This window comes from Tursiops truncatus, chromosome 21 (assembly GCF_011762595.2).
Source record: "Tursiops truncatus isolate mTurTru1 chromosome 21, mTurTru1.mat.Y, whole genome shotgun sequence".
Taxonomy (NCBI): Eukaryota; Metazoa; Chordata; class Mammalia; order Artiodactyla; family Delphinidae; genus Tursiops; species Tursiops truncatus.
The window spans coordinates 5,682,345-5,708,065 of record NC_047054.1 but is presented as its reverse complement, the minus strand read 5'-3'; the positions used below and the strand labels follow the sequence as shown (position 1 = coordinate 5,708,065).

At 36.3% G+C, this 25,721-nt stretch overlaps 1 protein-coding gene across 4 annotated transcripts in view; it reads left to right on the top strand.

Annotated features, from left to right (window-relative positions):
• The window catches only part of WDR17 (WD repeat domain 17), a 79,246-nt gene that overhangs the window by 7,657 nt on the left and 45,868 nt on the right, over window positions 1-25,721 (top strand). The window contains exons 2-8 of one of the 4 annotated variants that reach the window (XM_073798696.1): window positions 2,642-2,723; window positions 4,798-4,919; window positions 5,030-5,077; window positions 15,950-16,078; window positions 18,880-19,063; window positions 22,423-22,470; window positions 23,099-23,329. In XM_073798696.1, coding sequence (XP_073654797.1) covers window positions 15,956-16,078; window positions 18,880-19,063; window positions 22,423-22,470; window positions 23,099-23,329 — 586 coding nt within the window. In that variant the 5' untranslated portion in view covers window positions 2,642-2,723; window positions 4,798-4,919; window positions 5,030-5,077; window positions 15,950-15,955. The remainder of the gene's footprint in view (window positions 1-2,641; window positions 2,724-4,797; window positions 4,920-5,029; window positions 5,078-15,949; window positions 16,079-18,879; window positions 19,064-22,422; window positions 22,471-23,098; window positions 23,330-25,721) is intronic. The other 3 variants (XM_019921576.3, XM_073798694.1, XM_073798695.1) reach the window with 3 other exon arrangements.

The window sequence follows — 25,721 nt, the reverse complement described above, 5'->3', positions numbered from 1 at the left end:
ATTTTTGGAAGGTCTTGTCAAGGCATGAAATGCTGGGATGGGAGCTGTGTGTCGCTACAGATCGCTGCCAGCGTTTAGGCACGTGCTGGTGGAGATTGCTCTGGGGCACACCCCTGTGGAATAGTACCGACTGAGGAGTCCGAGGATCTGCTATGGGCGTGGCATTAGCAGGCATCCACTGTGAACCATCACGCTGAGTCATCAGACTCTGTGGGTGTTTCTGTGGACCCCCAAATGCATATCCTTAATCTAGCCCATCTCAGTCCCCTGCTGCTTGCTTTGCAGACTTTGGTTTTTACCCATTTCCTGTTGTGAGATTATTTATTCCTTGTGTCCACCTTCCTCATCCGCTTGTCCCTGACGTTGCTTCTAAAAATACTTGTGGGTTAAAGCAGCATTAGTGCATATCTCAGAGAAAGACTTAACATGTTGCAAAATATGATGGCTGGGGGTGGTAAATGGGGCAGGAAACTCTAGGGGCAAAATAAAAAGATAAATGAAAGTGTCCAAGTGAAGTTAGAAAATATAATCCAATTATACAACACCTACTTATATGTGGACAAGTCATTTCAGTTTATTTTCCCCTCTTAATTTTGTTAGTATTAGAAAGCACTGCTGTGGATTCTTAGTGTATAATTTCTTTTTATTTAGATTATATACCTGACAGCAGAAATGTGCAATTTACTGTTTTGTACCAGCAAATTTCCACATCAGCATAATTAGCATAAAAGAAACATTGTGAGCTTCCTAGAAATCTCCCTCATGGCTCCTGTCTGTCACTACTTCCTTTTCCCTGAAGAAAACTCTCTCATAACTTCTAGTAGCATAGATTAACTTTGCTGGTCTTTAAACTTTTATAAATATTAGAATCCTATGATGTTCATGTGTGACTTTCGGTCATCATTACATTGTATGGTTCATCCGTTTCGCTGTGTATGGTTCATTTTAATTATTGTATAGTACCCCAGTGTACGACTGTCCTATCATCTGAACTCCCAGATTGCGGGAATCTGGTTTTTAGGGGAGACTTGTGTGTCTCCCTCTCCTCAACCCCGCTCTGAGGCAGCCAAACTCCACTTTATATCTGGGGTGGGTGCTGAGTAAGAGAGAAAGCACCTCTTCAGTGGCAGATCTGGGCTTCGTTCTGGTTCAGGATGGGAGCCCAAGATGTTTTCCTGCCCACCCCCCAGGGGCTGGTAGCTTTTGCTTCTTCCCTTCTCCCAGTTCTGTGGGCAGGAAGGAGGGTTATCTGTCCCTCCCTAGAAGCAGATGGGCTTTGCTTTTACTCCCTCCCCATTGTCCCTGGGAGTGAGGGTATGTATTTCCTCTCTCCGAGTAGCTGAAGGCTTGTGCTCCATTTGGGAGAAGGATTCAGGGGCCTATACAGAGTTGCATGCCTGTCAGCTCTCAGTAGCCAAGTGCCTCCTATGTGCCTGAGCCACTACGGGGGACTATGTCTGATTTGCCCCCCTCTTTCTCCTAAGCCCCCGATTGAGGCCTGAGGAGAAGATCTGACAGGTGAGTGCAACCCAGCTTGCACCGGGGACCTCCAGTTATTCTGAACTGATGCTCTAGCTCATACCGGCCTTTAGGACTTTCGCAGATTTTATCTGACTTTCTCCTCCCCGCTTTGATGGCAGTCGCCTCTTTCTCCCACTCCCCGTCAAAGGCGAAGCCGTTAGTCTGTTTGTCTCCCCATCTCCCCCGACTGGTCTCCTCACTCTTTGGAATTCCCTTGATCGCTTTGCAGCCTGACGATTTAATATTCTCTTTCTCCAGAGAGAATATGCTTTTGCTTTTGGAAAGTATGAGGGTAGGGAAGACCCCCTCAATGCAATCATTGAATGAATCTATTTGAAGCTGAACTTCAGTCTTTGTAAAGGAGAGTCTATTTCACGCTAGTGTTAAGGTGTGGACCCACGTGCTTCTCACTGAAAGGGCACCATTATTAGGCCGTTTTCTTCCTTGGCAGCATATGGACGCCAGGTTTTTTCCCTCCAGTCCCATGAGATTATGAAAAGCTCTCCATAGCGTCTTAGTACTTCAGCCACTACTTTTAGATAGTCAGATCCTGTTGGGGGGAAGTAGCATTCCCCGCCTCCCCAGCCCCACCCTGTTCCCTACAAGAGGGTAGCTGTGGAATGTCCTCCTCATGTTGATGGGTGTGAAAGGAAGCAAGCCTTACAGCCAGAGCTTGGAGCTGGAACATTCTGACCTCTGCCCACATATCGCTGGGGAAAGCAAGTCATACGGCAAGTCCAAAGGCAACAGGCCAGGATATATAGTCGGCCCGTGATGAGCTCATAAAAAGGTATAGGTGCAGAGAGGGATATAAAAAGGTCATGACCCGCAGTCAGACCACAGGTTACTTGTGTGTTGTATGAATCCCTGCAGTAAGTTTTCTGACGTTGCAAGCCATTTTACTTTATTTATTTATTTTCTTTAACACAATGACATCTAGCCTTTGGCTCTTTTCATTTCCTTCCATCACTAATCTTAAAAGGCAGGAAAAATTTTCTGACTACGAATTAAGTTAAATTTGTGATTTTAACAATAAATTAGTCAGTTAGACCCGTGGAGGAATACACAGATGTAAAGATGTGGAGTAGATGTCACCATGACTTTCTCCTTCCTGTTTCAGTTACTGCTAAGTGATCGTGACATGCTTCCGCTCTGAGATCAGCTAAAGGTTTCAACCCTGCGCTCCAGACCATCAAGGAGATGTGAGAGTTGAACACTATTGGCCATTCTTATACTAAATGAACCAGATTCTATACACTCTCAGATAATCAAAATACCTGAAATACAATCAAAAATATGTATTTTTATGCAAGATAATATTCATCTGAGATTCCATGATGTGAAATATTTTACTTTTCTTAGTTCTTGCAAATATGGTAAATAGTGCTCATGGAAAAAGGTCAGGAAGTATGACATGAGAACTGTAACGTGCCCTACAAACAAGGTATTCCTTTTAACTATATTGTATTTATAGTGACATAGTAAATACTTGGTACCTTATATGATTATAAACTAATTTTACCAATTCAAGTTTGCATTTTATTTTCCCTTTAAAAATTAATTTCTGAAATAATTTGATTAGCCATTTCTCTGCAAGGAATTGAATGGTAATCCCATTTCCCTTGTTGATGAGTATATTACCTGTAATTTGGATACATTTCTTTAGCCCCTTTCCAAGTTGCAGTTATGTGTACACACACACACACACACACACACACCCCTTCGGTTCATGTGAACTACCACTAGTTGACAAACTCTTCTAGCATGTGTCAATTCACGCAACAAACATTTTGTACCTTCTATGCAAATATGAATAAAACATGTTCCTTTGTCTTGGGCAACTCACAGTTTTTGTCTCTGCAAATAATCACTATCCAGTGCACACAAATATAGACTTAGAGGCATACAGATGAGGGATTTGGTGCATTTGTGAAAGGCTTCAAAGAAAAGGGACATTAAGTTGGGTCTTGATAAATATGATACAGCGTATTAGTCACAAAAAAAGGGGAAGAGGTAAGACAGCTCAGGAAAAAGCATTTCACAACTTAAAGGCATAAAGCCATGCTGGTATAGAACATGTTTAGGAGTTGCAGTGAAAGCAGGGAGGTTAGTAAGTAAAGTATTTCATTAGTTTGCACAAGACAGTGGCGTTAGGGATGGAGGGAAGGGGCTTTTGAAGAGACATGTTAAAGGTAGTTGTTAAGACTTGGTGATCAAATGTAGCGGGAGGTGGAGGGGAAGGTGGTGAAAGAATCAAAGATGGCTCCCTGTTCTTATTTCGGGTTACCGTCGAGTATCGTTTTGGTCACTGGAACAGGGAATGCAGGGCAAATGAAAGACTATTGGGGGGCAGTAGAAAGGGATTCTTATCACTTGAAAGGGATAAGCTTGGCTTTACCGATGTTCATATTGAGATTACCAGATACAAGGCTGCGGGATCTAGGTACAGTAGGTACTTTAAAATGGAGTTTAAGGGCTTGCCATGAGAGACTGCAACCACTGAAATGGTGGCAAGATAGTTAGATATACCCTGGGTAGGCGCTAGATATAGATCCAGGGCGGGGTAAAAAAGCGTAAGGCAGGACACAGACACAGATCTCTAACTCAGAATAGGATAGGCAATGACAAGAGAGACAGCAAGGAAGGACCACCAGTCCAGAGGGTGGGACCCTGCAGGAGATGCAAATTCTGAGCAGTTAGCCAGGAACCAGGGGCTCTGTGGGAACCCAAGGGCAGGACAGAAAGCATGGTCCAGATTCGGGGAAGTCAGCAAGATGGAAACAAAATGAGCACCAGAGTGTACGAGTCCTGGAGCTTCCTGTGGAAGCCTATTCCCAACTATTTTGACCTGGGGCTTCAAGCAGATATTATTGAAAATATTTCTAGAGAATAAGGAAGAAGAGGAATTCTGAAGGGTGCCATGTCCCATTTGGTATATTTTTAGAGTGAGATAAAGATGTTCTCAACTAGCTGCAGTGATGTTTACGTGTCATACATGTGTTTCTACGCCAGAACAATGAAAAGTGAAGGGCTAATGAAGTATTTGACATAGCATTGTCTAGTACAACAACATAATTATCATTTGATTTATTTCTTATTTGACTATAGGCTTACCTTTCTGCTTTAGCATTATTTTTACAGACACCGTTAGTTATAAATTATTAAAACTGGTTCAGCTGAAATGTGTATGTACTTCTAGTGTCTTGTACTGAACAACATTTCATAAGGCAGAGTTTGGTAAACCCCTTTGGTTGAAACACATTGTTATTACTTTAGGTGCTGACGATTCTGAAGCCGGTTTCCAATTGCCTTGATTAAAGTAGGAACATTCTATGGCTTGGATGACTTACATTTCACATTGGTTTGAGCAAGATGATTGCTATGAAGGACTACAAAGAGTAAGATATATTTACGTTGTAATTCTAATTTTCTGTGATTTTTATCTGCTTTATTTCTCATGCAGCTGTATTTCTGTGTCATTTATATTGCGGACATTTTTGCATTGCAGGATTCTGAGGGTAAATAGGATACTTATCTGATAGACTTAAAAGCAGAGGTAAGAAAAAATATAAGGATAGTCATTTATTGAAGAAAAGGTGTTTTTTTTTTTTCTATCCTGATTTCAGATGAATTCTTAACGTGTTCAGATTGTCTTTAGGCTTTAAAGATAAAATAGGATTCTTTCTAATGTGATTAATGTATGAAAATAGCAATAATTTCAAGAAAGTAATTTTACATAATTTTATGATAGAAATATGTATGATAATACCACGTATTATAATAATATTGTAAAAGAAAATGAAAAAACGTTCTGAAGAAGAGTGCCATGTTCCATCTGGTAAATTTTTAGGCAATTAATTATGCTTCAAAGGGATTTGCATTGTTACTATGGCAACTGTTGCGCAGCACAGCTATTCTGATCTATTTCTACTGCAACAGCAGAAAACTGCCATCTTTAAATGCACCTTATCAAAATGGATTTAGTTTAGAATAACATAAGATTTCTCTTTGATTATGGTCACCTTTTCAATGAAGGATTTCTTAATTACCTAAATGAAGGAGATTTGTGGACTTTTCTTTTCATTAATGAGTGGAACAAAAGAGCCAGAATATCTTGATGGAGTTTTACCAGCTTTATCCCCATTGTTGTTTGAGGGCGTGTACTACTAAAGACAGGCAGCGCTGAATTCTTCTTCCTTCCTCCTTACTTCTTCAGGGTACTGTTCTAATCACATCAATCAAAGATATTTTCTCAGCACTTTACTTCGTTTAGATTATCTTTTTAGTTGTCAATCCTCAGCAGTTTAAGCCTCTTGGGTTTTCTTCTTCAGATTTTTTTTTTTTTTTCCAGCTGTGAAACAGGCTGGTAAACATCTCAGGAGCCAGTAAATATCTAACTCTGGAGAATAACCCTCATGGTATGGATCCTAAAGCGTTCTTCAGAAGGGAGGTTGAGAATTACTGGGTAGCTCACCGTCCCGAATTCCAGCCTTAACCATAATGATAGAAATGTTTCAGCTTATGAGTTTAATAGCAGTATTTGAAGTTGCGCTGGACACACACACACACACAGAGACACGCGTGCACTCACTGTAATGCCAGCATCCTTTTTTATATTGTGTGAGTGCATTTAAAATGTAATAACAGTGCATTTCTGATGTTCAGACAGAAGGCTTTTTGTTTTCACGTGTAGTGCATATATTCCTCTACGGGAAAGGAAAGGGATGACAATCTAATTTGGAGGGAGGGGGTGACTGATTTTAAGAAAATGCGTTTTGCTAAAATTGTGTGTCTCTTTTTAGTGATTTTGAGGCAGCTCATGGAGATTTTGAGGATTCAAAATCCTTCCCTCCACCATAAGCCCAATCTGCCCTTTAATAAGCTATGGCCTTTATAAGTGAATTCCTTGTTCTGAGACATATTAAAAGAATAACTATTCTCATATATAGATATAGTCCAACCCTAAAATTACCATATCCTCTTCATGAGTTTAAGCTTTTCTTGGCTCAAGTATTGATCAGTTCTTATACAGACTTAGATGACAATGAAACAGCTTATTCTAAATAATGAAAATTGAAACATGATTATTTAATTTCTTCTAAAATTCCAGCTTAACATTTTTCAGATGATATATATGTGCACATATACCCTATATAGTCAGCATTCAGAACACCAGATTTTTCCATTGTTATATTTTTAATGCTTACTGGAAAAGATAAGTTGGTTTTTGAGCTAAAAATTAGAATTGAGAAATGTAGTGTTTGAAAAAAGTCACATACAAGTATGAGTTTTATCTTTAGATCACTGAAGCGGCCTTTATACTTTAATTAATATTTATGGCATATGTATATATTTCTACACACACAGCACATGTATATGAACTTGGTTTTTTTTTTTTTTTCTTTTATGAACTTGATTTTAACTTAGTTTTATAATTTTATTTTTGGCAGTATTGTAACTCTAGCTATATTTAAATTTCATGCTTATGTCATATAATCTTGCATATTCAGAGGTGAGCTTTATTGTTATACAAATCTAATGCAAATATACTCTTATAACTTGCTTTTTTACATTTCATACACTTACACTTCAGTGTAATTATAATGTATGCATTGTGTATTTCATATAATATAAGATTGAAACCAAGAGTAGAATTTAGGTTAAAAAAATGAAAATAATATCTCTGTAGGGCTGTAGTTGCCAGGCTACTGACACTGTCAGTTGCATGTGAGGTGACACAGTGCTCAGACTTTCTTCCTGAATCCTTTGTAAATCTGCATTATTCAGTGAACTGCAAGGTTTAGTACTTTATCTTTAAAGTGTGTATATTGTTTCTGGGCCAGAAAGATGATGTTTTCTGAAATAGCAAATCTTTAGAATGGACATGGAAATTCTTAGGTGGTTCACATAAGAAGGAAACGTATTCTTAACTAAAGATAAAAGGGTACGTAATATTTACCTGAAATATAAAACTACCTGTCACATACAGTTAAAATATATTTGATTTCCTATATATGTGACATATTTGTAGGATTTATATTTAAAATATAAACATATATTTTGAAATGGACCTTCGGTTGAACGTTTTCTATTTTTAGTAATGCAGAATCACTAATTTTGTAAACGTTCATGCTGACCACAATGATATCAAAAGCTTCTGGACATTTCTTTTTATCTCCTCGGTAACTGAAGATATCGCTTAATAAAGGCTACATAATATTATATATATATATTTTATGATACTTTTGAGAAAAATAATATAGAAGTTTCAAATACTAGCAGTTTAAATACATAATTCAGAATTATAGATGCAATAGTAGTCATATGTTTAATGATGCATGATTTTTTAATACCTCATTCAAAATCCTAATTTTTTTAAGAAGCTGCCATTTTGTTTTTTCCTGTTTATTATTATTATTATTATTTTATTTATTTATTTTTTTTGCGGTACACGGGCCTCTCACTGTTGTGGCCTCTCCCGCTGCGGAGCACAGGCTCCGGACGCGCAGGCTCAGCGACCATGGCTCACGGCCCCAGCCGCCCCACAGCATGTGGGATCTTCCCTGCTCGGGGCACGAACCCACGTCCCCTGCATCAGCAGGCGGACTCTTAACCACTGCACCACCAGGGAAGCCCTCCTGTTTATTATTTTAATGGCTGGTTTAGACAAGTTATTCAACTCTGAATTATGAAGGATTTAAGTTGTTGGACTATGAAACTTATAAAAGCTGCTTAGGAACATATGAAGGCATGCCAAATTGTATGACCGTATTGAAATGTTTATATTATCTGAAGTTAGAAACTAAAAAGAAGTAAATCAGGGTAAACTGATAAAATAAAAAGTATTGGCATGGATTTAGAAGTAATTTATTTGTTTTCAATAAATAAAGAGTTAGCAGAGGGACTTTTAGTTTCCAGTTTGTCATGTAGGAGCTCAGAAGTCTTTACTGTGGCCTAAAACAAATCAACAACTTTTCTTAGATTCATAAGAGAAGTGAGGTCACAAGGCAAACCACTGCCCCAGATTGGAGAGACAGACAGGCAGATACGGAGAATCACAATGCACCAGAGCAGAAACCCACCAGCAGAAACCTCTGTGGGAACCAGAGCCACAGTGGAAAACCTGAACTGTAATTGATGAATTGCTGGAGGCCCATATATCAAGTCCGAGAGTTAAAAACTCAGGACGGCGGGGGGAGTAATAAGGAGGCCTCCAGGCTTTTCTGAGTTTTACCTCCAGGACCTTTACCAAGTTTTCACAGTAAATACCAGAGAAAGATCCCTCCCTGCTTCTGGCAAAGGGAGAGGAAAAGGGATTGTTTAGAAATATGTCAGAGCACTCTTCTTCTTAACAAGGCTGCCCGTGAGGAGAGCCTGATCTGCAGAGATTATATCAGCACCTAACCTATCTGGGGGAAGGGAAATACCCAGTCCCTGCTCACTAGCTATCCTGTCCCACCTAGGGGAGAAAGATCCCTGAGAAGACTGGTGAAATTCCCATTCCACAGCCACAGGCTCCTCAGAAGACAGAGACTTAATCATAGGACCGCAGAATGCTTTCTCTTCTCCCACAACTTAACATTACATTACTAAAGGTCTGCTTACCAGTTCCTTTTAGCCAGTAACATCATGTTCTCCTTTCAACAAAAAATCACAAGGCACACTAAAAAGCAAAAAACACAGTTTAAAGAGATTAAACAGGCATCAGCTCCAAAGTCAGATACGGCAGGGATGCTGGAATTTATCCGACCAATAATTTTTTTTAAAGTATGATTAGTATGCTAAGGGCTTTAATGAAAAAAGTAGACAACATGGAAAAAAGATGGATAATTTAAACAGAGAGATGGAAATTCTAAGAAAGAATCAACAAGAAATACAAGAGATCAGAAACACTGTAACAGAAATGAAGAATACCTTTAATAGATTCATTAGTAGACTGGACATGACTGAGAAAAGAATCTCTGAGCTTGAGAATATGACAATAGAAACTTCCAAAACTAAGAAGAAAAGAGAAAAAAATAACAGAACAGAATGTCCAAGAACTGTGGGACAACTACAAATGTACAACTACATTTCCATACACATAATGGAAATACCAGAAGAAGAAAGACAGGGACAGAAGCAATAATTGAAACAATAATGACTTAGAATTTCCTAAAATTAACATCAGACACCAAACCACAGGTCCACGAAGTTTGGAGAACACTAAGCAGGATAAATGCCCCCCAAAAAAATACGCCTAGGAAAATCATATCCAAACTTCAGAAAATCAAAGACAAAGAGAAATCTTAAAAGAAGCCAGAGCAAGGGTCAGAATTATATCCACTTCTCAGAAACCATGCAATCAAGAAGAGAGTGGAATGAAACGTTTAAAGTGTTGGGAGAACTAAAACACCAACCTAGAATTCTGTACCTTGTGAAACTATCCTTCAAAAGTGAAAGAGAAATAAAGACTTTCTTAGACAAACAAAAACTGGGGCATTTGTTGCCAGTAGACCTGCCTTGCAAGAAATGTTAAAAAAAAAAAAAAAAGTTCTTCAGAGAGAAGGAAAATTAAATAGGTAGAAATTCAGATCTACATAAACAAAGGAAGAACAGTGGAGAATGACTAAGTGATGGTAAAATAAAAACTTTCATTTTCTTATTCTTAATTGACCTAACAAATAACAGTTTGTTCAAAATGAAATTAGTGACAGTGTCTTTAATTATGTAAGCTTATGTGTGTACACACACACACTTACACATACATACATATATATGTGTCAGGTATGCTTATGTGTGAGTGAAATGAATGACATCAATGATACAAGAGATGAGAAAGAGGAATTAGGATTATTTTGTTTTTATAAGGTACTGAGAAGTGGAATAGTATTATTTGAAAGTAGACTTGGATTAGTTGTCAATGTATATTGCAAAATCTAGGACAAGAACTTAAAATGTTTTGTTTTTCTTTTTGCGGTACGTGGGCCTCTCACTGTTGTGGCCTCTCCCGTTGCGGAGCGCAGGCTCAGCTGCCATGGCTCACGGGCCCAGCCGCTCCGTGGCAAGTGGGATCTTCCCGGACCAGGGCACGAACCCGTGTCCCCTGCATCGGCAGGCGGACTCTCAACCACTGCGCCACCAGGGAAGCCCTAAAATGTTTTTAAATGAGGTATAATTGATATGCTAAGAAAGGAGAAAAAATTGAGTCGTACAAAGTACTCAGTTGAAACCACAAAAGAAAGAGAAAGTGTGGGAGACAAAAACAGGGCCAAAGATCAAGGGCAACAAAATGAAACAGTAAATATATAGTAGATATTAATCCAACTATATCAATAATCACCTTGAATGTTGATGATCTACATGCACCAATTAAAAGACAGAGTTTGTCAAAGTGGATCAAAAAACAAGGCCCAACTATATGTTTTCTGCAAGAAATTCACATTAAATATAAAGGCACATATAGATTAAAAGTAAAGGGATGGAGAATATACCATGCTAACCCTAATCAAAAGAAGTAGGCATGTCTGTCTTAATTTCAGATGGAGCAGACTTCAGAGCAAGGAAAGATATCAGGGATAAAGAGGTACATTACATAATAATCAAGGGGTCCGTATTCCAAGAAGATATAACAATCCGTAATGTGTATTCACCTAATAACAGAGTATCATAATGCATGAGGCAAAGCTGATAGAAGTGCAAGGAGAAATAGATGAACCCACTATTATAGTTGGGGACTTTAATATCCCTTTATAAGAATTTAACAGATCTAGCAGACAGAAAGTTAGTAGGGACATAGCTGAACTCAAGAGCATCTTCAATCAACTGGATATAATTGACTTCTATAGGCTACTTCAGCCAACAACAGCAGATTACACATTCTTCTCAAGCTCACAAGGAACATTCACAGACTAGACCATATTCTGGACCAAAAAACACACCTTAACAAATTTTAAAAGTATAGAAATAATACAGGTCTGCTCTGAGACAATGGAACTAAACTAGATATCAGTAGCAGAAACATAGCTGGAAAACCCCCAAATACTTAGAGATTAAACAACACTTTTCTAAACAACACATGGATCAAAGAAGAACTCTCAAGAGAAATTAAAAATTATTTTGAACTAAATGAAATTGAAAATACAACTTAATGAAGTAAAAGCCCACAAAAGCAGGGCTTGGAAGGAAATTTATAGCATTTAGTGCATTTCTTAGAAAAAAAGGAAGATGTAAAATCAGTCATCTAAGCTTCTGCCTTAGGACACTAGAAAAAGAAGAGCAAATGGAATTCAAAGTAAGCAGAATAAAAGAAATAATAAAAATTAGAGCAGAAATTAATGAAATTGAAAATAGAAAATCAATAGACAAAACAAAACTAAAAGCTGCTTCTTTGAAAAGATCAATAAAGTTTATAAGCCTTTAGCCAGGCTACTTAAGAAGAAAAAAGAGAAGAAATATATTACTAATATTAGTAGTGAAAGAAGAGGTATCACTACAGATCCTATGGACATTAAAAGGATAATAAAGGAGTACTATCAATAATTCTATGCCCACAAATTTGATAACCTAGGTGAAATGGACCTATTTTTTGAAGACACAGTTTGCCAAAACTCACACAAGTATAAATAGACAATCTGTGTAGACGTGTATCTAGACCTGAATAGACCTATGTATCAACAGATGCTGAAAATCATTTGACAAAATCCAGTACTTCTTCATGATGAAAACTCTCAGCAACCTAGGAATAAAGGGTAACTTCCTCAACTTGACAAAGAACATATTTATTCCTCATCTTGATAAAGAACAAAAACCCTGTAACTAACATCATACTTAATGGTGAGAAACTTGAAGTTCTCCTGCTATGATCAGGAACAAGGCAGGGATGTCTGCTCTCACCACTGCTTTTCAACACTGTATTGAAGTCCTAAGTAATGTAACTGGACAAGAAAAGGAAATAAAAGGTATACAGATTGGCATGGAAGAAATCAAACTGTCTTTGTTCACAGATGACTTTAGTGTCTGCGTAGAAAAAAACCTCCTGGTACCAATATAGTGATTTTAGCAAGATTTTAGAATACAAGATGAATATACAAAAGTCAATCACTTTCCTATGTACCAGCAATGAACAAGTGTAATTTGAAATTTAAAACACATTACCATTTACAATAGCACCCCAACAATGAAATACTGAGGTTTAAATCTAACAAAATATGTACAAGATCAATATGAGAAAAACAATGAAACTCAGACAACAGATATCAAAGAACTAAATAAATGGAGAGATATTCCATGTTCAGGGATAGAAAGAATCAATAGTGTCAAGATGTCACTTATTGCTAAAACTTGATCTATAGATGTGATAAAATCCCAACCAGGATCTCAGGAAGTTATTTTTTTGGATATTGACAAACTGATTCTGAAGTTTATATGGAAAGGCAAAAGACCCAAAACAGCTAACACAGTGTTGAACGAGAGCAACAGTCAGCGGCCTGACACTACCCAACTTCAAGGCTTACTGTAAAGCTACAGGAATAAGACGGTGTAGTATTGATAAAAGAATAGACAAATAGATCTGTGTAACAGAATAGAGAGCCCGTAAATACACCCACATAAATATAATCAACTGATCTTCAACAAAGGATCAAAGGCAATACAATGGAGAAAAGGTAGTCTTTTCAACAAATGGTACTAGAACTGGACATCCACATGCAAAAAAATTAATCTAGACTAGACCTTACGTCTTTCATAAATGGATTTTAGACCCTAAAGGTAAAACACAAAACTATTAAACTCCTAGAAGATAACATAAGAGAAACCTAGATGACCTTGGGTATGGCCATGAATTTTTAGATTCAACACCAAAGGCATGATCCATGAAATAAATAATTGAATGCTAAACTTTATTAAATTAAAATATTCTCCTCTGTGAAAGACAGTGTCAAGAGAAAAAGAAGACAAGCCACAGACTCGGAGAAAATATTTGCCAAAGACCATCTAATAACTGTTACCCAGAATATGTGGAGAACTCTTAAAATTCAACAAGAAAAGACAAACACCCCAATTAAAAAAAACCAAGGACCTACTGTATAGCACAGGGAACTATAGTCAATATCCTGTAATAGCCTAAAATGGAAAAGAATCTGAAAAGTAATACATATATATATATATATACATATATATATGAACCACTTTTCTGTACGTCTGAAGCTAACACAACATTGTAAATCAACTATACTTCAATAAAAATAAAAGGGAAAAAGACTTGAAAAGACACATCACTGAAGAAGATGACATGTAAGCTATGGAAAGATGTCCAGCATCATAAGTTATTAGGGAATTGCAAATTAAAACGACAGGGAGGTACTACTACGTGCCTATTCGAATGGCCCATCTAAAACACTGACAGCACCGAAGGATGGTGAGGATGTACAGCAGCAGGAACTCTCACTCATTGCTGGTGGGAATGCAAAATGGGGCAGACACTTTGGAAGACAGTTCCATAGTTTGTTACAAAATAAACATACCCTTACCAGGATCCAGCAATCTCTTCCTTTTCCACTCTTTCTTATTTACCTACATGAATTGAAAAGTTACGTCCAGACAAAAACCTGCATACAGATGTTTATAGTGGCTTTATTCATAATTGCCCAAACTTGCAAACAACCACATGTCCTTCAATAGGTGAATGGATCAACAAACCACGGTACATCAAAACAATGGACTGTTATTCAGTGCTAAGAAGAAATGAGCTATCAAGCCATGAAAAGACATTGAATACATATTACTAAGTGTAAGAAACTGATCTGGAAAAAACACCGTACTCTATGATTTCCAGCTATATTCTGGAAAAGGCAAAGCTATGGAGACAGTAAAAAGATCAATGGTTACGTGAAACTACTTTGTATGATGCTACAATGGTGATGCATGTCGTTATGCATTTGTCAAAACCCGTAGAAGGTACAACTCCAAGAGTGAACCCTAATGTAAACTCTGGACTTTGGATGGTAATGATGTGTCAGGGTAGGTTCATCGTTATAACAAATGTACCATCTGGTAGGGATGTTGATAGTGGCGGAGCTTGTGCGTGTAGGGGAACCGGGGGGCGAATGAAAATCTCTAATTTCTACTCAGTTTTGCTGTAAACCTCAAACTGCTCTAAAAATAAAGTTTATTAATTTTTTAAAAAGTAAAACAGAGTTAGAAGAAAGTGAAAATTAAATGACTCCATTTTGCCTGTATATTTAAATATCTTTCCCTTATGTTTCTTTTCCAAATATAAACTCAAAATTTGTTTACACACGAACATTAATAGTAATCATACATACCAAGGATAAACTATAACAGCCTATTTAATTCACATGTGGTTGAGATAATGTATATTTTCAATGAAAAGTAATATTGTCATAACATTACTAATTGAAAAAAAGTGTATTTTTAAAATTTATCCAGAATGCTAGGTGTCATTAGAGGAGGAAGAAAGCAGGTATTTGTAGCAGTTTCTTATACTTGTAAGCACCGAAAAGTTGGTAGCACCGCTTTTTTATCCTGCCAGTTTTCACTGCAAATTATTTACTTTTTGGGGGAAATATATCACTAGTTCCACCCAGATAAAGGAATTTAATGGGATGAAGATAGAAATTGGAGAAGAAAGGGAAGAGGAAAAAAGAAGAGATCTTTTCAGGAAGTGGAAATATGAACTAGAAAAGATATAAAGAGGAAAGTAGCTTTATAAATAAATGAGATATAACGTAACTGACTCTGGGCTCTTTTACTCTAAAATCCTCTGCCCTGCCACATAAACGATTTATATTCTGTAATTTCCAGCTTCCTCTGTCCTCTCTTCACAATGAACACCACCGTTAAGCCAGTTTGTATTCCTGCCTTGTGTACCTCGAATAGTTTCTGTGAGGACGTAGCGTCAATGTGAAGACTGAAGTTCTGAGACAGAGGTCACAATCCTCCCAATATAGTATTGGCTCACAGTGTTTAACATCTGAATTTGCTGCCTTGAAGGAATTGCCAGTGTTTAAAATTGGTACGTTTACATAAACATCTGGATATTTCCATTTCTTTGGGAAGTTCCAGAAATACTGGCAACATGGAGTAACCTTCTCCAGTGGTACCAGACCCTTTAGATAGGATATACACTTTCTGTTTCACTCTGGTCCTTGTCACTCCTGGTAGGATTACCAACCCTTGGTCAAATGTCAGTCGTCATTTATTTTATAATCTCTCGCTTCCTTAACTGAAGTGACCTGCCTTGATGTTCGTTGACATTTGGAGATTTCAACTCCTGTTCTTTGAAAGTAGACGCTGAGATTGATGGTGCTAGTAGAAAATGTTTTCAGGGCGTAAAGATAAGGATTGAAGAAAACAGATGTAAAACAAAGAAGAGGAAGTTTATTGAATAATGGAATTGACTGATATGCCTCTGAATTTGTTCCTCAAGGCAAACATGTCCCAGGTAAGACAAGTGGGACTGCTGGCTGCTGGATGTCAGCCATGGAACAAAGATGTGTGCGTTGCCAATGGAGACAGGTTTGCGTACTGTGCTACCCTGGCCATCTATGTTTATCAGGTAAAAGAATGCTGATTCTTTCCAAGTTTTCCTTTTATCAGGTAAAATTACTATTTAATTAATACTTGAAAAGCTTAATGCTGTAACTTTATTGATATTGGTATTTTATTGTATATTTTGTTACTATTTATACTCTGTTAGTTTTCCAAGTCAAGCTTTTAGAAAATGCCCATATCATAATATTAAATTATTAGCAAATTCTTAATTGATTTAGTAATCCTATTTTGGTGCTATTCATCAAAAAGAATTTCTTCAAGAATTAAAGATCCTGTTTTATGAATGGTGAACAAGTAGTTCTTAATTCTTTTAAACTATATTCCCATATAATTAAATGGAATTCATGTGTCCATTTATTTCAAACCTTACTCAGTAACATGTGATACGAGAAAATAGTCTTATCAGTTGAAGAAGTGAGTAGTCCTTTAGAGAGCCTTCTATTAAAAATAGTGCAGTTGTAACATATTTTGAGATAGTCTTGGGACTATCACCTTTATCACTTGGGACTATCACCTTTATCACCTTGGGACTATCACCTTTATCACTACCTTTTTTCATGTGCTGACTCCATGCAGACATCTCTTATCAGTTCCCAATCTACACAGCCAACGGCCTTCTGAATTTTTTCATATAGAGGTGACATGAGCATCATAAATCCAAGTCCAGTTTTTCTTCTTAAACCTGCAGCCAGTATTTCAGTGTCACCCACTAACCATTAGTCTAAACCACAGATGTGAGAGTTATCAACGACTCCCTCTTCTACTCACGTCCTGCACCCTAGGTAACCAGGACTGGTTCTGGTACTTTCTACCTTTTACTCCCTTCTTCATATCCTTCTCACCTAAACTACTATAACAGTTTCTTAATATTCTCTTTGCCTCTATCTTGACTCCCTCTAATTTATCCTTCAGTGTAACCAGTCATCTATAATGCAAATCTAAACTTTTCAGTCTTCAGTCACTCCTCATTCCTTAATATTAACATCCAACCTCATGGTATGACATCCTTTCATGATCTTCCTGTCTCCGTCTCCCTGTCACCTTGTGCTCCAGACCCTGAGATCATTGCCTTTTCCAAAACTACTCAGACTCTTCTGTATCTTGCCTGTGCTTGCACTAATTTTTCAGTTTGCCCACATTGCCTGTCCAGAGACGTTTTCTCATCTTTCAAATGTCAGCTCAAATGTATAAGCTCTTTTCTACATTCTGCTTTTTCCTCGTTCTTAGTGAAGGACCTTATGGAATGGATTGCGTCTCTACATGCTTCCATTGACCAGAATGGGTCTTTCTCATCTTTGAATTCTCAAGTTACTGCACACTCTCTGGCACTTAGTAAGCACTTAGTAAATGTTTCTTGAATTTTTTTTATCTTGAAATACCAACTCACTTCAGTTAAGAGTGAAAAAAAATTATTGCTTTATTCTGGAGTAAAAATTCCTTTAAATTGCTAACAGTGTTGTAGTTTATTGAAAATTTAAGAAATAATAGCATTCATCTATAAACCAATTAAGTTTCCACAATGCTAAGATTTTATGTAGTCCATTTCTCAAGATTGAGGAAATATCTAGCAATCAAAATGCAATTTCAATGTAACTCACATCTTTTTTTCACTTCCCGTTCCCCAGAAGACAGGAGCAAGCCTTCTAAATGCCCCTTTTGTTTTGCCATCTACCTCATTACCACCCTATGTGTGTTGCTAAGCTTCCTCTTCAGAAATTTCTCCCTTAATCTTTGGTCCCTATTGTCTTGTCTTTTACTTCCTCCTAAAGAAGAAGAATTTATCAGGCAGGGAAAACTATTCCTCTGAGGAGTCAGGAAGGTAAGAAAGTGGATGAAGGCAAAACTTAATTTTTTTAATGTTTGCATATATCTTGTTTAATGATGACATTTTATGACTTGAATACTTAGGAAGATTAAGCTAAAAGATTAATCTAAAAAACCTATGAAGAAAGTTTGCGTGTTATTAAAGACTAAAACAAACTAAAAATTACCCTGATTTAGAAGTTAATACAAATAAACTTGGGTGACAGTTAGCAGTTAGGATTTTACGGCAAGTATACGGTTAAAGAAAGGTTGGTGTAGTTAATAGTTAATAGGATAATGGTTTGAGTAACTCTTACATAACACTGTGAAAGGTTTGTTATGTGTTAAAGGGAAAAACCAGGTTCAACAAAATGACATATACAGTATATACATCTCAAACATGGTAAAACTGATAGAAAGATGAATTGATCCACTAATTAATGGCACATTTACAAAGAAAATAGGAAAACTAGGCTATTCCTTTTGTCCACTTACGTATAAAAACACAACATAATGCCCCTTCCGAAAAGCAATAACATAAAACAGGTCCAAATGATACCATTGCTCTGCAAACTTTGGACATCTTAATAATGTAGTAATGAGCAGCTGGCTTATTTAACCTACATTTTTTTGACTCAAATATAAGTTAAAAATTTGCAGAAAAAATATTTTAAGAACAAGATGTTTTTCCCTCATAAATAGAGCTATGGAAAATAAGTCTCTGAATTATTATGCATATTTAAATGTACATTTATTGTTACTTCTTTTTAAAATTGGTATGTTTAATTTCAATTCTCTTTTATTTTTTTGGAAAATGATTTCTTTCAAATTGAATACATTTGAATTCACTTGAAAGTAGACCAAGGCTTGAATTATGTTCATATCTTGTTATTAGGTGTACTAATTTTCATGTATGTAGTTTTTTAAAAATAATGTGATTATTAATGGAAAGTGTATTACATAGAAAGAAGCACTGACATGTTTTATTTATATATTTTTTAGTTGGATCACCGTTATAATGAATTCAAACTTCACGCAATTATGTCTGAACATAAAAAAACAATCACAGCTATCTCTTGGTGTCCACATAACCCTGATCTGTTTGCAAGTGGCAGTACCGATAATTTAGTGATCATTTGGAATGTTGCAGAACAAAAAGTCATTGCTAAACTCGACAATACGAAAGGTATACCTATAACTGGGATTTATTTTATTGAATGAAAATAAATAGAATGTTACATGTGAATTATACCTCAGTTTTTTTCCTATTATTTCAATAAGCAAAATATTTTATTTCAATTAGCTCAAGTTTTAAAGTAGTGTTTTTCAAGCTTTCTAATGGTAATCTATATAAGAAACACATTTCACGTCATGACTCATTATTGTGTATGTGCATGTGTACAAAACTGAAACAAAATTTCATGAAATGATCAGACTTAGTACACTGATCAATTAAAAAACATAGTCAACACCAAATAACTTGATTAATATTTAAATATAATATTAAAAATTCCAAAATAAATATAAAAATAATAATTAGATACTATTTTCTCAATGAGACAATTGGCCTTGCTTGAAACATACAAAGACAGTATGACGCATGTAGTCACTGCTCTGCTGAGTTGACTTTTTCCTATATTTTTAGGTCAAAGTAGAAAGTTCTAGTTTATGCAAATAGATCTTTGTGAATGGCATAATATCATTACTTTCTCTCTACCTAGCATCTTACCCCATAATGATGATGAAGTTAAATAATCATTTTTCTGTGTTAAATGTCATAATAGTTCAGTTCTCTTTTTGAGTGCTGAGTGTGGCTCGATTACCGATTGTGTTTTTGAAAGCTCCTGCTGGATATATTTTCCATATTCAGCCTTTTCTCTAAAAAATACTGGTTGTAACTTTGAGATAGTAAACTGAGATGTGACAGTGTCACAAACTTTACTTTTCACAGAGTTTCTTTATAATATTCTTTTCAGTGTGTAACAACAATATTGAGGAGTCATAGGCAATTGTATTTAAATCTTGCTTCCAATATAACAATAATGATGCCTTTTGGAACCTTTGGGTATGTTCGACATAGGTTGAGTATGGCTTTTCCCTTGTCTTTTCAAATTTAGGTCGTTAGGAATGCTGAAAACACCCGAAAAACACACCAATTTTGTTATGTAACTTTTGTCCTAAAAAATATTTACCAGATATTTTCAGCTAGGAAAATGAGCATCTCCTTCCCAAGTTCACATACGCTGCTTATTATTTTCACTTGCAGCGACCAATGAATTTCAGTATTAGACAGTGAGTAGTTTGCTTCAATCTCTGAGCAAAATCTTTTTAAAAGTCATCTATTCAGTGAGCTCCCATTAATGTAAGTAACAGTTTTCCTTAAGGTTTTCACTACTCCAATGAGAAAAAGCCAAATTAGGTTTGGTACAAAGCTTTGTGGTGTATAAACAGTGATAGCCTCGATCAAGATTTCATGTTTTTCTGGTCATAGCCCTTTCTCCACCAATCACAGATCCTACGGTTTTACCAGTATTATTTATATTGATCAACAGTGCACTTTCCCACTACTTTAAATACAGCTTTGTGTGAGATTAATTTTAAATAACACAATAAATACTCCTTAAAATTCTTTCCATATTTTATGCGACATAAACTAAAAATGTTATACAATGCCATTGTGCTTATAAAGTTGTCCCACAAAATCTATACTAGACTGTAACTGCATAGTAACACTTTCTAAATGTTATGCATAAGGACAGATTAGACAGCATATTATGATATCATTACCTAGTGATTTGTCATCAAACACCATATGCATCACATCCATTCATTGTGGAAGAGATTTCTGTTCATCAGCTGTGTGCACCATAGCTTCCTTTGCCACTGAGTATGCAATTAAATAAGACTTTTTCATTAACATGTGTAGAATGATTAAATAATTGTGGTAACAGTTTTGATCAATTTTATATATTTTTCCTTTTTCTGAAAAATTTCAGGGTAAATTCCTTATGTTTTCAAAGATCTTAATTTAAAGATTGAAAGTTTTGATATTTTATTTGGAAAAATTATGAATATTTTTGGTCATTTTTATTTAAAATAATCCCCTTTGAAAAGGCTTAGACTCCTTTTTTCTTTTCAGAATCCAGTTTAAACAAAGTAGAAGTTTGCATTGTCAACTTTAAAAAAAATAAATATTAGAACTTCCACATCCGGCTGTTGAACTTGAACATGCCTCTGTATTCTTTTTACTTCATCATTCTTTTTTCTTAATATTAAAAAAGTCACTTAAAAGAAAATGAGTATTACTTTGTTTAAATGTAAAAGGTTAAAAAATTGTCACCAACCTGAAAAATGTCACACTTAATAATACACTTTCAGAAAAAAAAAAAAAAACTGTTAACAGTGGAGAATACTACTACCTGCCTATCTCAGAATATTGTTGAGAGAATTAAATGAGTGGATTATTTGTAGAGCTCTTAGAAGTGCTTGCGTGTGACAAGCCAGTATAGCAGTGTTTTCTATTATAACTACAGGACATCGTTTCTGGTCCTTTCTCTTCCTTGCTGTGCTTCTCAAAACACACATTCCGAGAGCCATCATTCCAGTGGCTTCCTTCAAGTGGGCTGTGGTGGTTTGACCCATACAGCATGTCTTGTCCCTTATTGGGGAAATTCTACTTCTGTTAATGTATCCGAAAACCAAACAGCTTTTTTATTGGCCTTATTTGTGTACTCATTCGTTCATTCAGTGAGTATTTATGGAGTTCCCATTGTATGTCAAGCCCTGAAACAGTTTCTTTTCTCTCCCTTTTTTTTTAACATCTTTATTGGAGTATAACTGCTTTACAGTGGGGTGTTCGTTTCTGCTTTATAACCAAGTGAATCAGCTTTAGCTTCTGCCTCTTGGCACATTGTAGGCTGCTGACACAAACTGAATTTACGGTCAATGAACAACTTTCAACCCTGTGTCTTTGTTCATAGCGTTTCCTCTTCCTGGGAAATACGTCTTGACCCACGTGTTGAAACTCCGCTGTTCCTTCAAGGTGTAATTCAAATCCAGTTTCTTTCCAGGGCAGTAGCCCAAACGGTCACAAACCCTTATACACATAAAAATCATTTGGAGAACCTTGTTAAAAATAGATTCCTGGGCCCTAACTCCGCACGATCTGATATGCATATTCAGTTTGATGATTCCGATTCTATGTCGGGAGATTCACAGTCTGTCTCCTGAGTCATAAATTTACCATAACATTTATTTCATCTATTATTTATTTGATCACAATAACAGGAGACTAACAGTTAACTTTCGTATTTTGTCTTTTAGTTTAAAAAGGATTTTTACATACATCATTATTTTTTCTTGCCCTAACTTTCATGTGAAACAGGTGGTCAGCTATTTTTAGTCATGTCTCTTTTATGTGAGGAAACAGGTTTACAGAGGTAAAGTGGCTTGTTTAGATCATCCGAGGCAAAACTAAGACTTAAATCCAACTCCTGATAAGAAGTAGTTTGTAGTGTTAATTTTGTTGTTTTTAAATCCTTATAGAGGCTGGCGCAGTGGTTGAGAGTTCGCCTGCCGATGCAGGGGACACAGGTTTGTGCCCCAGTCCAGGAAGATCCCACATGCCGCGGAGCGGCTGGGCCCGTGAGCCATGGCCGCTGAGCCTGCGCGTCTGGAGCCTGTGCTCTGCAGCGGGAGAGGCCACAACAATGAGAGGCCCGCGTACCGCAAAAAAAAAATAAATAAAAAAATAAATCCTTATAGTAGCATGCAACTTTTCATAAATGTAATCATCTCCCCAATTTATACTTAAGATCCGTTAAAGCAGGAATTGTCTCCTATATTAACTTGTATACCTAGAACGCCTAAAGCAGGTCTTATACACAAAAACTCAGTAAGAATTTATTGCTTTAATATATAGTTTTCTGAAAGAAAGAAAGAACTCTATACATTTCTTTGAGTATGTGAAGCATATGATCATATTAGTAGTTTCAAACCAGAAACTAGGTACTTTTTCATCATAGAAGCACCCTGCATATGTTCCCTGCAGCCTTTAGGGTTACTTTATAAATCAAATTTCCGAGTAAGAAGGTAATATTTTTTAATAATGAACACAGTCTTGTATTTTAGTTGTTGTAGAAAGGTAGGATGCAAATCACATTTAACGGTACGATCTTATGCCATGTTTCTCTACTGTGTATCTGTATCTAATTTATTCCAGGGACGCCTGCCTCTCTCAGCTGGTGCTGGAATGCAGATGACGCAGTGGCGTTTGCTTCCCAGAGAGGCCCACTGTTCATCTGGACCATCTCAGGACCGGACAGTGGCGTGACTGTGCACAGAGAAGCCCATAGCTTCCTGTCTGATATCTGTATATTCAGATGGCATACCCAGAAAAAGGGGAAAGTTGTCTTCGGTCATATTGATGGAAGTCTATCAATTTTTCAACCAGGTAAGAATTTTACTAGTCAGGTCTCTTAAATATTATTTTTCTCAGCATATATAATTTCTTATTTACACAGCATAGAAAGTTAACAGTATTTTAATTTTTAAATAATAGTTGTGCAAATATTATCCAGCACTATGCTAATTCCAAATAACCATTGGAAGTAAATCTTACTTGTGAGGCGTCGTGGTACATTTAACTCAGCTCTCTGGATTTTACTTTGAGTTAACCCCTGTCAGGCATTTGTCCTGCATTTTTACTTTTTAAAGTCAGTTGTTTCATTCTGCGTATTTACTAAGAAAATGGCCTGAATGACAAAGGACCTACAGCTGGATTATATAATAACTTACTAATACTACTCAAAAATATTTTCGCACCTGCTTGTAAAATACCATTTAGTTGTCACAGCTCCTTAGCAAAGAGTTTGAACTTGGGATAAAAAGGAACAATAACTCCGTGTAGCTCTATTAGTTAATTAACATGGCTCAGTGGAAAGGTCTGAGAAATTAGTTTATGTGTATTTTTAAAATTTAAACAATAACAAAATATATAATAAAAAATTGAAAAATTAGATGAACAGTTCTCCACTTGTAAGTCAGCACTGCTGACATTTGAAAAACGTGCTTTTCGCCATTGGTATCTGTTGATGGATGTGACTCCTGGTTCACTAGGTAGATGGATGAAAGTGCTGCTTCAGGATTAGAATAACTACTTTCACAAGGCGTATTACATTCAATTTATCTGAAATTAATAGAAGAAAGAAGAAATTGAAATTGAACAGAACAGTGAACATCCAAATAAATCTTTTCTTTCCTTAGGGAATGATCTTTCTAATGTTAAAAAAAAAGCTATATAAATTATTGATAAAGTCAGGCCATTTTATTTTATTTTTTAACACTATTTTTTATTTTTATTTTATTTTTTTAACATCTTTATTGGAGTATAATTGCTTTACAATGGTGTGCTAATTTCTGCTTTATAACAAAGTGAATCAGTTATACATATACATATGTTCCCATATCTCTTCCCTCTTGCGTCTCCTTCCCTCCCACCCTCCCTGTCCCACCCCTCTAGGTGGTCACAAGGCACCGAGCTGATCTCCCTGTGCTGTGCGGCTGCTTAGTGGGAACTAGCTATCTATTTTACGCTTGGTAGTGAATATACGTCCATGCCACTCTCTTGCTTTGTCACAGCTTACCCTTCCCCCTCCCCATATCCTCAAATCCATGCTCTAGTAGGCCTGTGTCTTTATTCCCATCTTACCCCTAGGTTCTTCATGACCGTTATTTTCTTCTTCTTAGATTCCATATATATGTGTTAGCATACGGTATTTGTTTTTCTCTTTCTGACTTACTTCACTCTGTATGACAGACTCTAGGTCCATCCACCTCACTACAAATAACTCAATTTCATTTCTTTTTATGGCTGAGTAATATTCCATTGTATATGTGTGCCACATCTTCTTTATCCATCGGACCATTTTATTTTATTTTATTTATTTATTTTTTAACATCTTTATTGGTGTATAATTGCTTTACAATGGTGTGTTCATTTTATTTTAAATACATTTTTTTTTTTTTTTTTTGCGGTACGCAGGCCTCTCACTGCTGTGGCCTCTCTCACTGCGGAGCACAGGCTCCGGACGCGCAGGCTCAGCGGCCATGGCTCACGGGCCCAGCCGCTCCGCGGCATGTGGGATCTTCCCGGACCAGGGCACGAACCTGTGTCCCCTGCATCGGCAGGCGGACTGTCAACCACTGCGCCACCAGGGAAGCCCTGGAATATTTTTAATAACCATAGATACTAACGGGCACATTCAAATACCTAATAATTACTTAAATAGCTGATTAACTTAGGTTAATCATTTTTCTACCTCTCTGTGGTTTGTAATGATCAACTATATTAATATTCATTACTGTTTATTTTATCAAATAGCAACTTTAAAGATGCTTATTTTGGGAAAGAAGAAGCAAGCAAACTTTTCTTGATGGTTATTGCAAAAGTTTGATAAAGTCCAATAAGAGAAGCTTCACATGCACCTTCTATGATTATATCTGCAAAATATCTAAATAAAATACTCCCTACCTAAGAATACCATTATATTGAAAGAATATGTTCTGACGAATTAACCTCAAGCCAGAAACTATAAGATTTTTCAGTTAACTTTACAAATATCTTATATATACAAGGAGATCTATTTTTTCTGCTTTTATAATCTGATACATTGAAAAACAGTATGTAACGAAGACATTGCAGGAAGAGCTATGGTATCTTTCAATAGTGTTATTTTAAAAATAGACACTTCTTCAACGTTTACAGTACTTAGGAATAATTGGTACTTCTGTTAAGGTTGTAATCTGTAAACTTAGTGTTTCACTGCCTTTCTTTTGTGAACGAG